At 34.9% G+C, this 19048-nt stretch overlaps 2 protein-coding genes across 4 annotated transcripts in view; one reads left to right on the forward strand and one right to left on the reverse strand.

Annotated features, from left to right (window-relative positions):
* Window positions 1-10218: 10218 nt before the first annotated feature.
* On the reverse strand, window positions 10219-12999 carry LOC140041146 (uncharacterized). 2 transcript variants are annotated; one of them, XM_072087567.1, is made up of 3 exons: window positions 12897-12999; window positions 12339-12561; window positions 10219-11657 (listed from the first exon to the last, which is right to left on the reverse strand). In XM_072087567.1, exons 2-3 carry the CDS (start codon window positions 12515-12517, stop codon window positions 10355-10357), a joined length of 1482 nt encoding a protein of 493 aa, XP_071943668.1. In that variant the 5' UTR covers window positions 12518-12561; window positions 12897-12999; the 3' UTR covers window positions 10219-10354. The 2 variants fall into 2 exon arrangements, with proteins under 2 accessions (XP_071943668.1, XP_071943671.1); XM_072087570.1 differs by lacking the exon at window positions 12897-12999 and having other exon boundaries at window positions 12339-12883.
* Window positions 13000-17132: 4133 nt separating this feature from the next.
* The window catches only part of LOC140041148 (dynein axonemal heavy chain 1-like), a 51241-nt gene continuing 49325 nt past the window's right edge, over window positions 17133-19048 (forward strand). The window contains exons 1-3 of one of the 2 annotated variants that reach the window (XM_072087572.1): window positions 17133-17152; window positions 18219-18401; window positions 18873-19031. In XM_072087572.1, coding sequence (XP_071943673.1) covers window positions 18234-18401; window positions 18873-19031 — 327 coding nt within the window. In that variant the 5' untranslated portion in view covers window positions 17133-17152; window positions 18219-18233. Of the gene's footprint in view, window positions 17153-17173; window positions 17262-18218; window positions 18402-18872; window positions 19032-19048 lie in introns of those variants that run through there. The other variant, XM_072087573.1, reaches the window with a different exon arrangement.

Here is a 19048-nt window from a genome sequence, read left to right on the forward strand (position 1 = left end):
CCTGCTCATTCATTCGTCGTTCCACTTACTTGTTTTCTTGCTTTAATCCAATTGGTGGCGTCAGGAATTTTCCGGAGGGCCGCAGCTATAATATCCAGGGGTGGGGAGAGGGGGGGGGGCGACAATTAGACATTTAAGGGTAGTTTTAGGCGAAAATCAGTGATTATAGGGTATTAAGTAGGGTATTGATTGATTGATTTTTATCAGGAAATATATCTTGATCACCGACGACAAACATGGTAAATCCTCTCCTCCTCCCGCTGCTGTAATCATCATTCCGAGGCCCCTTTTCTTATAGGAATTTGGGATTGTTTTTTGTATAGACAAGCTTCTTGCTTTTGGAAAGGAATATTAAAAAGTGAGAATGTTCTTTCTAAAAATCTGTCCCCTTCCCACAATAGACCAGGTTTTTTTTTTACAATTTATTTTTTCTGCCGTGGGTTAGGGCCCAATCCGAATTTCCTCAGTTTCCAGTTGCTTGAGGACAAATATAAATACTGTACCAGAAATTTTTTTTTCTTACGAATCACTTCAGTTCAGGTAGCAGGCAGGTAGTGTAATTGTAGCCTGCCTCGAAGAAATGATATCACACCTGTACGCAATTCAACCTACATATAAATAAAATAAGTTACCTAGGTTTTGAAAGAATTTGTTTATATTATCCACAGGAAAACCAATTTACATCTCAGGTTTCTATTTTCATACATAGTGATTACTATCAAATATAAATTGTAAAAGATCATGCTAGTGACGTCAACATCATCAGAAATTCTGCTGTCATTTTTCTTTTAAATTTAAATTTTTTCTTTCTTCTTTCGTATTTATATGGTTTTTGGATTTTTTTTGTAATATCACAAACTTGTGTAAAAACAACAAATGTTGATTGAACAAGTTGTACTGTCTCGTGAATAAATAAAATATATATAGCATTGTCATTTTTTTCAGTAATTTGCTTTTGGATTTATATATATATATATATATATATATATATATATATATATATATAATTTCGCCTTTTAACATGGCTGCAGTCGCGTGCTCAAGTCAGTGTTTGTACCAACCAACCCACCGACCAACCAACCAACATTCAATTTAATTCAAATCAACATTTATTTCTTCCACATAAAATAAGAACAAATATCCAAATATAAATTATAAAATGAAGGAAGAGGGCAAAATTCAAAAAGTAACGCCAGATGAAAAACAGAAATTCTATTAAAAGACCTTGTGGCGAGCTAGCCCTAAATGAATGATATACATAAAAATTACAAATTCATTAACGTACACAAACACAAACACACACAGACAGGACAGGGCAAGTAAAAAACGAAAAAAAAAGAAAAACGATCATGTGATATAAAAGCTGAGGATGGTATAAACAAGAAATATTTCTTACTCGCTTATTGACGTAACAGTTTTAAAGATAGATTGTCCCTCTGAAAAAATATTTTTTATTTCAAATTTGTTTTTGAATGTGACATTTTATTGTCACATAATAGTTATTTTACCTGAAAAAAATGTAATTAAAAGCAAAAAATACTTCAATTGTCTGACAATGTGGTTTTTGAGTTATAATTAAACGTTTCTTTTCTCTTTTTATAATGTGAATTTTGTTACAGAAGTGAATAACTTTGATATGAAACAGACTCAATTTAGTTTATTTTATTGCTAAGGTCAAGTCTGGGGTCACTTCATCACGCCTTATGTTCAGACCCATGGCGTTAGACCGTTTTAGCGTACAACGTTACTATCAAGGTCACGTTACAAACCGCAGAGAAAAAAACGAGGTGTTCAGACCCATAGCGTACGATTATCGTTACAACGGAAGTACGTCATCCAGGTTGTTTCTAGTTGCATATCTTACCCACGTGTTTTCATCATTATTTCCACTGTATATAGGCCTAGATTTCAGCCCTACAATTATGACAAAATTTGCCATAAATAAAACATACCTTAGCATTTATTTAAGAAAAATATAGTAAAGCCAAATTTCTGTTTCTATTGTTTTTATTTTGTAGTAAAAAACATTCTCCCCAGGCTCTTGTGTAACGAAAATAAAGCAGGCCTCGTAATGATGAAAAAAAATATGATTGTGATTAGTCTATCCAGTTCAGTCAAAGATATATATTCTTTGGTCCAGTCGGTTAAAAATATCCCTTAACTTGCTAATAAAAGGGACACAGCTCCCCTTGTTTGTTTACTGATTTTTTTAGGAGTTAGGGGGTTTTCAGCATTAAACTTGTCCAGTCTAGTCTTCCTTGTATGAATGAGTGACTCGATGTTCCACGCTAGTTTTTAGCTTGAATGAAATGCGTGAATGGCTCTAGGCCTAGCTAGGCCTAAAATCGGATGGGATCGTAGTCCCTATGTTTAAACGCCGTGGCTAAAGATACGGTACCGTATTCTAACTTCTGTTTACTAAAGGTACGGTAAAATTGCATTACGTCATAACCAGCCAATGGGGTGCTGTACGTGTGTGACGTCATCGTATAAGGACTTTGTGGATTTTTTTCATATCGCGAAAACAGTGATCAACCGCATTTTCTTTATGCTTTATTTATCGCTATTATCGCCGTCGTGTGTGACAAAAACTAAATGTAGCCTACGTCTGTTATTATTATTGAAAAGCCAAAACATGTTGATTTTAATTCTAGAATACAGAAAACCGTTTCAAAAGAGGCCTAGGCTAGGCCTACTATAACCTCATAATATGAGTTTGTTTGTGTAGAGGGAAAGCGATGCCAGGCTGGGGCCAGCTGCATGTGTGCGCTGATTTCTGTGACTCGTTAGCCCTGGGGCTACTGTCTAAATCATAGTATTTGAGGGCCCCTTTATTGTCTGCATTTGCTTGTTGTTTATGGTCACCATTGTAAACAAAGTTTAATAAAAAATATAGGCCTAAATAGGCCATTTGGAATAAAAATAAAACCCTCATCTGCAGCGCACACACATCAACGCAGCCTGGCGCCGCCGCCGATAGCAATTCTCTACACACACAAACACAACAGACGCGATATGAAAAAAAATCCCAAGTCCTTATACGATGACGTCACACACGTACCAGCACCCCATTGGCTGATTATGACGTAATGCAATTTTACCGTACCTTTAGTAAACAGAAGTTAGAATACGGTACCGTATCTTTAGCCACGGCGATGTTTAAATACAAGGTGCAAGTATTTAAGTCATTTGTTAGAAAATATAATGGTAATCAGTTGATAATAGTTTGTAGCCTTTGTAACAGTTGTATTTGTAGTGTAGTTAGGCCTTATTTATTCTGGCCTTTTTGTTATTGAAATCCATCTCACACATTGACGATACAAGATGTCAGCCTAGGTCAAACCTTGTTTCGCGTCATAACAGGAAACGTTCTGATTGGATACAACGTTGACTTACAGTAGCGTCGTACGCTAAAACGGTACTATCAACCGTTTTCCACTACAACGCTACAACCGTTGTACGACGCGTTGTACGCTAATCCCCAACTGTTCAGACACACATTCTTTTAGCGTCGTACGCTAAAACGGTCTAACGCCATGGGTCTGAACAGGGCCTTCAAGTGTGAAGTATCATATTACAAACAAAAACTTTCATGGACTGTTTTGATAATAATTCAATGATTATCTGACAGCGAAATACAGTATTGTCATGGGACTCATTCATAAATACCAGAAATGCAGCTGGTACCTATAAATTATAGTCGAGTTTCCATTTTAACAAAAATGTCAAAGTGTAGTATTATAACTGCTGCTTGATTTCATCTAATAAATGAGTCATCTCGTGTGACGTAGCGGGCCAGAGCAGCAGCGTGAAAAATTGTGTAAATCATATTTTGAATATAGTGAGCTGTAGAGGTATTTTAAAATTAAAGCCGAATAGAAATAAATCACGATCACAATTCCTTATTCGCGGAGTTCAAACATCTTCCTCGACACCTGCCCTGTCACGCATGAATGATTTTAAGTATACAGTATGTACAACTTGCACGTTTCCTACAATGAAAACTAAACATGCCATGCAACCGGCGGGGTAATTAAGTAAGTTTTACACAGTACAGTACTAATATTTGGGCGTTTTCGCATTAAGTGAATAATGATGAAGCCTCTTCAAGACTTTTGGATTTGGAATCAATAGATGATGATTTGGACTAAATTGAATTGAGAACGGCGCCGCCAAAGTGGAAATGGGTTCGTTCGTGCCAACGGGAAATATGTAGGAGTATGACTGATACGTTGATTTAGGGTAATCGTTGAAAGACAACCGGAAAAACATAGTTCCATGCAAGCAATTCACCCTTTGGATTTTATAGTCCAATCGGTAATAACAATTATACGGTATACTGAGTAACTAACTTTAAAATGTTAAATTTAGCCAAGAATATAGTTATCGGTGGTAACTTAAGTCATGAAGGAAACATTAAAATGAATAGAATAATTTCACAAGACGTATCCAACGCGATGAAAGAAAATCCATTTAAAATCAGTTGAAAGCAGGAAGAATCATATTAGTGTCGAATGATGATTTATATTAACTTGGTAGCATTCCTCTAGAACCTCAATGAATTAATTCATACAAGAACACTATCGAGTTTGTGATGCGTGTTAAGAGACCAGAATATTAAACCAACGAATATTTTCTCTTTAATAATTTCATCATGAGAGAAGGTTTTTATATTGCATTTTTATTTATATAGGTATAAGATTTGACCAGGGATTCCCTGATTTGACATACCACCAGGAATGATATTTTGCTCTCGTGAATACATATTTCCCTTAGCTAGCTTTCACCTCTAAGCAGGCAATATCTGTATAAAATTAGCTACCGTACGTTTAAAACATGTATGATCGATGCTGTTATCAATATCACAGGGCATGTCGTGAGAAATCCCATTTTCAACGACAAACCTGTGTCGTGTATTACTTTATTAAAAGTTCATTGACCCAAAAATAAAGTTATGGTGTAGGATATGTGTTTAGTTAGATAAAAAAATCTATTTATTATAGAAATTCCGGTGTCTGCAGAAAACTTTGTGACAAACATATTCTTGGCCGAGCGTTTAATATTTCGGTCACAAGAGGGCGTTGGCTTATTCATTCATTAAACTATACTTTAGACCAATTATTACTTATTGTATTCATTATATATAGACTTTATATATGTATTGCTTTATGTGCTGCGCTCGAGAATGTACTAACAACGACATTTTTTATTGCGTTTTCTTAATGAAGGATTACTAGTTTCAAATAAATCCGAATTTAAATGTATTTAGTGTTTAGGTAACTTGGCATACTAACATTATTTAATGTCAAACAGTCAACACACTTTGCCAATTTTTAATGATAAATGACGGCTACCAAACTTCTACTATTATAGGCTATAACATTTCTAAAATTCCTTGTTGTACTTTTGTTCCTTGTACTTGTTCCTTGTCTTGAGAAGAATATAGTATTTAATCTGAAATACCAATTTGTCCACGGTCTGTTGAGATGCACACCCAAAAGATTTCCAAATAAATAAATCGTCACAGGGCTTAATCGATGGTTATTAAGGCATCATTATCTGTATTATGAATATGTAGCCGCGGGTAATCTTAAGGATGCATCATCGGCGCACAGTTTCCCGAGGCTGGTCGGAATTCAATTTAACTTCTTACCAAAAGTGAGCGATACGTGCTCTTACACATTTATGCTCATTGTAATTAATTGGTCAAAAAATCGATTTCAGGAAAATTCGAAACCTAATTTTTGAGATTACGGATCAAACGCCTGCCATCGACCCATTTGAACCCATTTTGAAATCCATGGATCCGCCACTGGTCGCGTAATTATTAATTATTCGTTGAATTTATATTTTACGATTGGATAACTGCAATTGCACCGTCCTCCCGACCGTCCTGTATCGCAATGCACTTCAAATCAACATACGCAAAGTTCATAATAATTATGAATGCACCGGATAGACCGCGGTTTAGGCCTATTTAGGAGAAACGCAATTATGACGGGACATGATTCCATAGAAGTTAATCCTGGATTCTAGCAATACATTGTTCAAAAGGGTACTACAGTACACCATTGATGATAAATCGTCCTTTGTTAGGTATGAGGGATGGTTGAAACAATGTGGAGATTCGGGTCAAAGTTTTGATGAATGCACCATTGATCATTTCATGGAGAATAATGGAGGAATCTGTAATCTCTTTTATTACCAACATATAATATTCCAAATATCTGCCATTCATAATAATAAAATAAGATGCATAAGCCGAAGGTGTGTTACTTAATATAAGAGACTAAACTGTATTATATCATAAAGAAGTGTTTAAAACTAACAATAGGTTTTTAAACTAACCCAGTTTTGCAATTTTCAATACAAATGTGTGAGGCCATGGAGAGTGTTCATGCAATTCCAAAATGGATTTATACCCGGTTTAGATTCCTCTTCAAATCAATTTAATTCAGGCATGTTTCACAATAAGTTGTTTCCCATTCTTTTTTTTAAATTGTAAACCACAGACCCACATATTTATATTTACCAATGAGTAAGTTGTTTAAAATAATATTTCCAAATATTCCCTTCCCTGTCCGCTTTTTCTTTTGTAGCCTAGGCATGCCACCAAAATTATTCTTATACAATATTTTCTATCCTTTTTCTTTTAATTTATAATAAAGTATCATTTTACTTTAACATTTTTTTTTCTTCTTCTTTCTTTCTGTTAAGCCATCACGTTTATTTATAGCTTAATTAACATACGTTTATATTTGTTTACACAGTCAACCCTTGATATTGCTTTTATATTTATTACTTATATTATTTTTTTCAGACTCCACCATGGCTCCCTTTGTTATATTTCTTTTATTCCTGTCCACCCAGGCAGCACTTGCCAGCTTTCTATGACTTATCCAAATTCCTTCACTTGCACTGATGAAGGGCTAGTGTTGCCCGAAAGTTCTGCTAACTTTTCTGGCTGTTTTACTTCTCGTTTTGATTTAGCTTTTCGCTTTTATTTTGTATCTCCATTGAGATCCAGCCACTGATACCCACAGCATTGTCATTTTTTCAGTAATTTGCCTTTGGATTTATATTAATTTTCTATCTATAGGCCTAAACAATAATAGTTTACAAAGAAAGAAAAATACTCTATGGTAAGTAAAGTACCCTTTAACATTGAAGATTCCATCTGTGGTTATTTCCAATAAAGAACCAAATCTCGAAATATCTGTAATTCTTTCATCTTCATAAATGTGTTCTATATGAGGGCATAATGCAATCTAAACAGAGGTTTAAAAGTAATTATTGTAGTACGAGTAGTCATTATATTTGTACTACTACAATATTAGTATAACATGCGATACAATGAGGAATCACTCACTATCTGTCTGTTTTATACCCTTTGCCTCTTTGTAATTGAAATCTCGATTGTATAAAAGAATTGGGTGGTTTATTTTGTATACTTGCTGAATTGAACTTTTTGAATTAGCAGGGCCAGTTACCAAGGTTTTGACACTATCTTTGACATTGACCCCCGTTTTTAGGTCCATGCTTGTGGCTATGAGCATTGTGTAGACACTAAATACACAAATATTGTTTAATATGCAACCAAAAGCCCAATTTGGCGATGATTTATTACTGTCAGTGACAGTAACACTTTCTTAACAGTAAACAACTGACGTCACTCAGATGGCTTCTTAATTGAGGCAATTGTTGAGAAACACCAAATTCCTGTTTCGCCTTTGGCCCCCCTTTGGCACATTTCACAGGTCGATATAAACAAGACCAGACTATCAGCGGAGCCGAAGTCTGATTTTATATAAGATTTTATCATTTTTTGTAATTGATGGGTAGGCCCGTGTCTAACAATATGCTTTTAAAGTTTTCAAGTTCAGTGTGTTTGAAAAACAAACGTTACGCTTGCAATCGGTAGACAGTCTGTAAATCAGATTGATCGTCGCACTTTGTAATAGGCCTATACATGTCGGGTGCTGCGTACTTTGCAATGATCGTGTGATTTGATTTGATTTGAATTTATTCGAATTTATTCGGAAGTACACAAATATACATTACAATTGGTAAACAAGAACAATTAAAACATACGGTAGTCTTCCATGGATAACCCAAAAAAGCCGGTAAATATCATTCCAGCTTATTTCCATTGGGGTCCATTATATACATACATACAAACAATAAAATATTAAACCAGTAAAACAATAAAACATAGCATATAAAAGCATACTGTATAAAATTGATTATTAAAATAATATTTCATGTCATTCTTTAAAATCTTACAGTAAGTTAAAATTTATTTATTCATGAGACGTTGCTAAATATTCCTTGTTAAAAATGGTTTTTAAAATGTGTGGTAATAGGTTCCATTGTTGTGCTGCTGTGTAGAAGAATGTGTCTTTGATATAATTATGTGTCTGATTTAGACAGGTAGAATGTATGAGAGCTTCTTCTTGTGATATTTTGGATGGCGGATGTCTTGGAGAAGTGTGTGTACATGTATGGAATGGCTTGGTTGTTGAATATTTTGTGAACATGGTTTAGTTTTAATTGTTTAACCCGACTTTCATATTAAGTCGCACTACTTAACCCAAAATCGTCTCACCTTGTAACCGGCCGTAGTCTCACTTTTATAATAAAGACACTGCGATAAAAAGTAGGCCTACAATAAATAAGGCAGTGTTACAAGTTGTTTAATTTATTACAGATCAGTTTGCGACAACTAAATTGTGACACAGGTATTACAAAGTGCGAAGGGACATCTTTACACAAGGATTATTGGCATTCATTTTACGATTACTTTTAATTTATTCCTAATAGACCTACACGGCGTTGATTTTAAACTGTTCCTTTACATCTTTTGTTTTTTATACTAGAGGCAACCAATCCAACACGTTGATATCATTTATACATTGTTCGTCAATTCTGGAAGTTGTTTAAAATAATATCATACAACAGTTGACAGTCATTGAAGCAAAATGTCTGCATTGTTCTACCACCCTACGACTTTAACGCCAAGAGGGCTCAAATCATATTAACGTGCTCTGAATGTATCAATGAATTATTCTTATCAGCCGTAGGATACGTCTATACAATTATTTTTATAGCAATTTCACTTGTATTTTTTCCCAGTATGCATGACTTCTGTTTCGGGCAATGTGACAGAGAGATGTTTCATTTACAAAGAAAACATTTCCTTAGGATAATAGGCAACAACCGATTTTATTGTGGTGTAAATTGGTAGCCGCCTACTACCATGTAACTAATGCCTATAGTATTACATATTATTAAACGCGGTTGATTCCCATCACTCATTAAAAAGTAAAATTTTCACTTGGAACTAAAAAGCAGTTAGAACTTAATTGTAGGCCGCAAGTAATGACAAACTACAAGAAAAGCAATAAGAATTTGTTTTATAACGGTGCATCTTTATGTGTAAATATATTCTATAAAGAGGTTTGTTGCCTTTTTCTAGTAGTAAAGTAAGCATATACACCTTTAGCACTTTTGAAAATTAAATGTGTCTTGTACATTTTAATTAGTTGTTTGATGTACATACACAGCAAAACAACATGTAGTACTGTCAGAAGTTAACAATTAAAAAAACAAAAACACATCAAGATTGAAGTTGAGCAATACAGTCAGCAGTGGTTCGTACTACCTGTTGTTTGATGTGCATACACAGCAAAACAACATGTAGTACTGTCAGAAGTTAACAATTAAAAAAACAAAAACACATCAAGATTGAAGTTGAGCAATACAGTCAGCAGTGGTTCGTACTACCTGTTGTTTGATGTGCATACACAGCAAAACAACATGTAGTACTGTCAGAAGTTAACAATTAAAAAAACAAAAACACATCAAGATTGAAGTTGAGCAATACAGTCAGCAGTGGTTCGTACTACCTGTTGTTTGATGTGCATACACAGCAAAACAACATGTAGTACTGTCAGAAGTTAACAATTAAAAAAAAACAAAAACACATCAAGATTGAAGTTGAGCAATACAGTCAGCAGTGGTTCGTACTACCTGTTGTTTGATGTGCATACACAGCAAAACAACATGTAGTACTGTCAGAAGTTAACAATTAAAAAAACAAAAACACATCAAGATTGAAGTTGAGCAATACAGTCAGCAGTGGTTCGTACTACCTGTTGTTTGATGTGCATACACAGCAAAACAACATGTAGTACTGTCAGAAGTTAACAATTAAAAAAAAACAAAAACACATCAAGATTGAAGTTGAGCAATACAGTCAGCAGTGGTTCGTACTACCTGTTGTTTGATGTGCATACACAGCAAAACAACATGTAGTACTGTCAGAAGTTAACAATTAAAAAAAAACAAAAACACATCAAGATTGAAGTTGAGCAATACAGTCAGCAGTGGTTCGTACAAGTTGCATAGCATCATTATTTATAGTAACTTGTACATTTTCAGTTAACATTGGTATTATTGATATAATCTGATCTAAAGTAGTTTGTTCAGTAGTGGCAACATGCATTCTATCAGATGTTCCATGAATTTTACTGAAATGCTTTCTTAATGTTGTACTTTGAGAAAACTTCTTTGGACACAAAGAACAAGCAAATGGTTTCTCTTTGGTGTGAACAACTTGGTGGCGTTTTAGATCAGAAGGTGTTTTAAATCGTTGTGAACACAAATGACATGAGTAAGGTCGTTCACCTGTATGTGTCCGTTCATGGTACTCCAGTGCATTCAACCATGTGAATGTTTTCCCACAATGATTGCATACGTAAGGTTTTATGTTCAAGTGTTTATTCATGTGTAATTTTAATGTGTGTTTTTGAGTAAATGTTGCACCACAAGTTTCACATAGAAAACCTTTTGGATGGTTGGAGACATGTTTAGTGCGATCATGTGAATGTTGCAATGTCATATGCCGTTTCACAATGGATTCATAAAGAAACGTTTTATTGCAAATGTTACATTTTGGAAGATTGCTTTGTTCAGTATTATGACGAAGTTTGATATGATCTCGCAAAGATCGTTCCCTTCGAAAAACACTGTTGCATTCAGTACATTTTAAATCAATTTCCTTAATTTGTTTAGATTTTATCATAGTTTCGTCTTTGGATGCTCTTTTTCGTTTTTGTTTAATTTCTTCTTGTTGATTTTGTATAGCCTCAGTAACTTCTTCTTTACTTATCATGCCAAACTCAACTTTAGGACTCACAATTGGAAATGTTTTTTTAACTCCTGGTAAGGTTGACTCGTGTGTAATTAGGTCTGTACAATTTATTCCATCCTTTAGAATTTCAGAATGAACATTCTGTATGTGACTCAAAACATTATTATGCTTTGAAAAATACATCCAACATTCTTTACAGCCAAACATTGTCACATCCTCAGATTTTACCTTCAATTCACATACATTATTCCCATTATATGTTTTATTTGAAACTGTTTCATCCTGCAAAACATGACCTCCATTTGTTTCACTGTCCCTGGAAGAGTTCTTCATATTTTGGAAATTACTTGAATATAAAAGTTTGTCTTGCTTAGTGTTTGGTTCATGACTACCAACTACTTGCAATGTATCAGCAGCAGTAGACGACACAACATTCTCTGCTAAATCAAGCATGCAAACTTGCGTTCCTCTTGATGTTTGAGTTTCCATTCTATTCAATGCTGTTCTGTATAAAAAAAGTATACATCAGTGATATTTATAACATACCTTACCGGTGACAGCGTTTTATTTAATGCTTTTGTCTCTCCTCGGCTTCGTGTCTTCTATGTTTTGTAATTGTTATTTCATGTTTATTGCCGAAATGAATAAAAAAAAAAAAAAAAAATACAGTATGGTGACCTTAGTATACCTTTAAGCCTTTATGCATTTTTTATACAGTAATAATATAATATATTTTGATACAATCAATACAGTATGTCTACTTTATATAAAGAATGATTTCATAGTCATAGTCATATATACTTTATTGTCCATTTAAAAAACAGAAATGTGATTTGAAAACTGGCAAAATACAAAAATATAAAATACAATTTACAAAAACACACACAAAAAGTTAAGAGGCTAAAAATTGTTAAAATTAGATACAAATTATTATTTTTTAATTATATTATATGATTTATTATTATATTGCACTAACGATGATTTAAAGTTTATATAAAAGCATTAAAAATACATGCGTGAGCTATATATTTCCTGAAAAATGTCTGTTTTGATACTAAATTTGTTGACATATACATTTTTTGGTTTATGAATATACCAGATAGGATCTAGATTTTTTTTAAGGAGACAATTTCCAGTTGCTATATTGATTGGAGTTCCTTCACTGTACATTTCATCATCTATTTACCTTGAATAATAAAAGCCATCTTCCTCCTCTGCCAATAGTTTTCTAATGTACTCTTCATCAGACAACTGACCTGATTTCAATTTCGCTTTTTGAAAGAGATCAAACGTTTTGGCTGAACCCAAATGTATTGTATATGATGGCATGATGTTGGAATGATGTTCTGTTGTTACATTCCACATTTCTTTTTGAAAACAACTAGGTTAGGCCTAGGAAGTAGAGGTCCCTATAATAAAAAAAATTAAAGAAACAACAGAGTTATTCATTGCTTAGGTTACTAAACACTAGCCTAGGCCTAGGCTGGCTTGTCCTACTATCTAGGCCTACTTGGCCTACCTCTAGGCTCTCTCTCTCTGATTTATCATTGAATTATTCATTATTGCGAGTTTATACAGTAATAATAAGAAAGGCCTAATGAAATAGGGCCTATAATAATTAGCCTAGGCCTAGTAGAGAAGGCCTTCTTCTATTTAGGCTAGAGGCAAAGAAAGTTTTTAAAAAAGAACTAATTTAAGCCAAGCTAGGCCTAGGCCTAATCCCTAGGCCATACACTCCACTTACGATTACACAGTATAGCACTCCTAGCTAGAGTCTCTTTGTTGGTGGCGCACAAGACGATCTGCTGCATGCAGAGGCACTATAATATGGCTCTGATCCAAAGATCTTATATACTAAAGATAGGACACTCTCGGAATTTTACGTGCGATTTATGTAACACACATGGAGCTCATTTTATAGGGCGCCCTCTCGCTCAAACGAGTAGATTTATGGATCAGATATGTCTACTGTATTGTAACTGAATACTCAATTTTTTTCATCACAATAATTGCGGTAATGTGCGATTAAATTATAATAAATTATTTCCTGTACTTTGTATATCTCTATTTGTTTTAATTACTGAATATTGTTGTTATTATTGAATGTTTATCATCATCCTCAAAATCATCATCTAGGAGTAATCATCACTCACATCACTACTACTTATTTATGCGAGTCGGTCCCTCTGGTATTAACAACACTAAGCGCATCGTATTCCGTTTTTGTTCTTGATATGTTCTTCCTTTTCATCCAGCAGCAAAACAGTACAGATTAGGAAAATATAGTAGTCAAATAGTGTGTTATAAACAATTAAAAAAGAACAAGAAGTCACTTTTTGAAAATCACTACTTCGACTATTATTTTTATTGCAGTAATTTTTAGGAATATATTTATAAACAATCATAGGCTTAAGCCTACAGTCATGACATGAAACAGATTATGATAGTCAATTCTGAGACAATTCATACTAGGACTACTGCATTATGTACCCATCATTCGCCATGACATTCATTTGTTATTATAATTTATTTAAAACCTGAGATAGCAATTAGTTATGTTATAGTAGTCTCAGTTTAAAATTAACTCAATAACTATTGCAAAATGATGCACGGGCCACCCAGAGGAAATATAAAAAATGTAGAAACATTGAAATAAAATCATCATATTTACAATTATTCAATCATCATGATACCAGACCGTCGTAATGATCATCATTTCTAGCCGATAATGCACAGACCGAGGCGCGTACAGACCTCCTACAACTTTATGGCATACCTCATAAATGTGATACTTTAATTAATTTTTCACTCTTCTTCTTATCACTGATTATGTCTCTGTTAAAGAATTTAACAGCATAGAATATGCGTAGGTTTACGTACGTTTCAATTAGCAATGTTTCAATATTGCTGGTGAACAAACATTCAACTTCGTGTTAGGGACTAGTTGCTTTGGGTCTTCCAGTTTTCGATTGGTTTCTCGCATCGCACTGTTACAGATATCGCAATTGTGCTTTACACTTGCTTTCTTGACGACGTAACCGGCTACATATACTAAAGTATTTAGTCAGTGGTGGCATCGTTGTCTTCTTGATCGGCAACATGATGCGATGATGATGATGATGATTGGGCCATCATTATTGCATCAATTCCATCTAGCTGTCGATCAGTGTATTCTAGGCAATTCGAATTCCCTGACGGAATTAACATCCTGTTGCACATAATGTAATATAACGATATACTTTTATATTTAAGAAATCGACCTTTGTATCGGAATTCAAATAAGTTCACAAACTTGACCCAGAAAGTCCAGAGGAGAGTTTGTCCAGATGTTTTAATGACCATTTAGTTTATAATAGAATCCCTAAAGAAAACACTTAGCTTAATTTTGTGACTTTTCCCATCGTTAAACCAGGAGTGATTGACACTATTTAAGTACAGATTTGACAGTGTCATCCATCACAGAAATACCTTATTATACCGTTAATCACTCCCACTTAAACACCCCTGGACCAACTTAGGACCAATCATTAGCTCCATAAATGATGTAATGACATTATGCAAATGAACTGAGCCAATATACCCCCAAGTTTCAGAAGAGCCCAGACACACCTCACAGCCACTTCTTCAGAAGAACATCTACACCTCACAGCCACTTCTTCAGAAGAACATCTACACCTCACAGCCACTTCTTCAGAAGAACATCTACACCTTACAGCCACTTCTTCAGAAGCAGACCTACACACTTCACACCTCAACGACAGCATCAATCATTGACCCTCCGTTCCTTATCTATACTTATAGTTGTATATTGTACTGAAGTATTATACTGAATAAACAATATATGTGTTACGACAGTCAAGCGAGTCAGAGTCTTCATTAGTACCTCAACAACGCAACATTATATTACAATAACTTCCTTCAGGGAGGCTCTAAATTCATCTGCCATCGGGTAATGGCGATTACCCCCTCTCCCTCTGACAATAGAAAATAAGTTCTCAAGGCAATCTTGATTTAGTCTGCCTGTGAGTATAAACTTAAAGGCGTGATTGTTGATTAATCAGTATTTGAGATTCTTCGAAATAAATATTGCACAAGCGGCAATTAAGATGTAAATAGGAACTTGGTTTCCTTCTCAAATCCGCGCGTCGTGTGTTCTGGGCCCATTTTGCACACCTGTAAATTAATAATTGTCTGGTGAGTTTTTGCTTTATCATAATTAACGGTTACGTAATTATAGGACGTCTGCGTGCATGCTAATTGATTTTCAAATTGGTTAGGGCCTAAAGTCAAATACTTAAGCCTAACCTAAATCCACTAACTAACTAACGGTTGAATTTCATAAATATTAAGTATAAGATTCAATTAAAAATTGTTTGTTAGGGCTACTCAACGGATAAGTAATATAACCAGGGAACAATAAAAATAGTGTAATTTCACTGTTATTATAACTAATGTCCTAGCCTAATAATGATAATAATAATCATTCCATGCGTTAATATACTGTAATGTACGTAACGGCTAGTTAAATTAAACAAAATAAAATAACCATGAGACAGAAAGCAAATATTAACCATGAGACGGAAAGCATGAAATAATCAAGATCACAATTTGTTTATATTAAGTATTATTATTATTATTATTTGTATAATGTAAAAAGAGGGACTAGGCCTAGGCCTACAGCGACATGCCAATTGGGCTTCTTGTAGTCTTTCGACCAACAAATTTTTACTTATATGCCAACAATTGTAATGATATAATATTTGGTCAATAAATGTTTCTTGAATTGAAAGTTTTAAAAGTTGTTTAAGGTACTAAATTTTAAAGGATAAAGTAATATAACCAGGGAACAGTGAAGAAATTAGTGTAAGTTCACTGTTATATAATTAATGTACTAGTAGTAGCCTAATAATGATAATAATAATCATTTCATACCTACGTTTAAATAATAATTATTAATAATAGGCCTACTAGCCTAGTTTATTAATATAGGCCTATGTATAAATTGAATACACAGTAAAGTAAGGTTAGTCCCTACATAGCATAGGCCTATGTTAAGATGTAGGCTACTTATTTAATTACATAAATTTACCTGTTCTTGTCTTTGGGAAAATTGTAAAACTTAAGTTCTGGGTTGGCCTTTGAATTGCTTTTACAATTAATTGCAGCACAGTATATCCCTCCATTTTTTCTCTTTTCATTCATTGTTTCTTAACCATACAAACTTTTGCGCGACTCCTCAATCCCTTATCATACCAATGTCGAGAAAATCCGACAACCGAAAACGTCATCCATACTGCGATCGTCACGCAAAAGTTCGTTAAGCCCGGCGCACACTAGAGCTTTCGGCTGAGCCAACTGGCACGAGTGTAACACTTGGCTCAGTAACAAATTTGCCGCAAACTATGTTCGCGTTCTATCGGACGCACACTAAACGCCTTCAGTACGCGATTTTCTGATTGGATAATTACTCACTACGCTATACAGCACGCGCTGAAATATCATAATAAATCAGAACATGTCATGCGCAGTGGAATTTTTTAGTGAGCAGGAAGCTCACGTTCGGCGCACACTTGAGGAAAATGGCACGCGTGCCAAAAAATATTAAACACGATGAATATTTTCCTCAGCGGCACGCGTGGCCGATTCCTCACGAAATCCCCGGCGCACACTGTGAGGCAAGTGTTACTCGTGCCAGTTGGCTCAGCCGAAAGCTCTAGTGTGCGCCGGGCTTTACTCGTTTAAGCGAGGGGGCGCACTATAATTTGACGCTTCTAAAGTGTTACGCGTAAACGCGGGAAGTGTCACATCTTTTATTTATAATAAGATCTTTGCTCTGATCGAAGGAGTGAGAGAGGGCAGTATAGGAGGGAGACGAGGTGATATGGAACGCCGGTGTAACACTCTCGAACTTGTTCATCTCTCTCTCTATAAAAATGCAATTTTTCGACGGCTGTATTTTAAGTCTAGCCTAGTCTATATCACAAATTCCTTAGCAACACGGTACATACATACGACATTTATAAATAACATTTCACAACTACTAGGCCTAGGCCCTAGGCCTAAACTGTATACTAAAAAAACATTTAGAAAAAGAATAAGACAAGAATAGGCAAGTTATGTTTCATATTTTTTAGGACCCTAACCTAGCGCAGCTAGGCCTAGGCTAAAGCTAGGCCCAGCCTAGCTAGGCTAGCTAGCTAGGTAGGCGGGACTAGGTTCTAGGCCTAGGCCTAGGCCTAGAAGGAGTCAGACATTGTCATTAGATAGTAGGCCTAGCCTAGTTATTAGTAGGCCTAGAGGCCCAGCCAGGCCTCTACTCTAGGCTAGGCCTAGCTAGACCAGGCTAGTTTAGTTAGCTAGGGCCAGGCCCCTAGTAGGCCTAGTTTGGCTAGGGTTAGGCTAGTAGAAGTAGTAGTTGCGTATCATCTTTAAGTCTAGGGCTAGGCTAGACAGACCTACCTATAAAAATAGGGCCTACTAGGCCTAGGCTAGTAATAATAGTATAGGCTAGGCTAGGCCTAGACTTGACAACTATTTTTGGCTAGAAATGGAATCTAGGCCTAATACTAAATAGGCACTAGGCCTAGGCTAGGCCTAGCCTAAACTATTTCCATCAAACATTAAGTTAAGTCAGGAGTTAAGTTTAAGTTCTCACACAAAAAGGGCCTATTTTATATTATAAGTAGGCTTAGCACAGGCGTAGGACTTAGGCCTAGAAGTGCGTAAGGTGTATCTGATTGGTTGGTTGCAGCCGCCATGCTTGTTGGTTCCCTCTCCATGAAGAATCACTTTTTGAACTTCAATAACATTGGTTATAAAAGTATAAAATCTTTGGGCAGAACACTAGTTGAATTTAGTTACTACGTACGATACTACAGTATTGGTAATGTATATTTTAGTTACTACGATACTACAGTATTGGTAATGTATATTTTAGTTACTACGATACTACAGTATTGGTAATGTATATTTTAGTTACTACGATACTACAGTATTGGTAATGTATATTTTAGTTACTACAATACTACAGTATTGGTAATGTATATTTTTATTGAAACAAAAATAGGTGATTACAAAAGCAATGAGTTCTCGGAATTCACTGAGAAGTCGAGATGGTGGAAGACCATTTTCTGCTAATAGAACTCAAATTCCACCTGATAAAAAAGATGATGCAGTCTGTTATCCAGAAATCAAGCAGAGGGGATATTATTCTGATATCCTTGAACGCAGTGCAGAAGAAAAACTAAAGGTAAACTAATTTCACACTGAACTATAATTGCATACTGATACTAGAAATAATGGAAATTATCATAATTATACATCATAGTCATACATGAAGTTAAAAAAAAACATGGGAAGTTTGTTTTAGGTCAACAGCGCCCACTATTTACTGTTATCGGAGTGCAGCTGTGACATCAAAACTGCGATCTTGTGGCTATAATTCCCTTCCTGTTTGTTTTTAAAAATAAATTTTGACCTCAAATGGTTGTACAATTCTTAAATAACGTAAATTCGCTTTATGTAAGCTGAAGAGGCAATGTGGAAAACCGAGAGCTATTATTAGGCTGGGAGACAAGTTTAAAAATGGCAGTCTTCTGGCCAAACGGGATTGTTTGCATGTATGATACATTGACACCTAATTCAATTGATTTGTTAATATATTTCCAATTTTGAGTAATGGTAATAGATATAAGCCATTAATAATGTTTCCTCTTTATAGGACATCTACTCTGGTCCACATACGGAACAGGATACATTATGGAACTTATCAAAAGAAAAGCATATTCCTGCAGTCACAACATTTGTAGGTGATTTGAACTTCAATGAAGCTCTCAACAGACAAGTATATGGACCTACAAGTCAAATCACAACAGAATCTGTAATTATGTTACTTTA

This window comes from Antedon mediterranea, chromosome 2 (genome assembly GCF_964355755.1).
Source record: "Antedon mediterranea chromosome 2, ecAntMedi1.1, whole genome shotgun sequence".
Taxonomy (NCBI): Eukaryota; Metazoa; Echinodermata; class Crinoidea; order Comatulida; family Antedonidae; genus Antedon; species Antedon mediterranea.

Excerpts from the sequence above, each read along its gene's own strand:
- LOC140041146 (XM_072087567.1), bottom strand. The coding sequence starts at position 12,517 with ATGTGGAATGTAACAACAGAACATCATTCCAACATCATGCCATCATAT. Across the intron at positions 11,658-12,338 it reads GATGGCTTTTATTATTCAAG|AACAGCATTGAATAGAATGG; the intron begins GTAAATAGATGA and ends TTTTTTATACAG.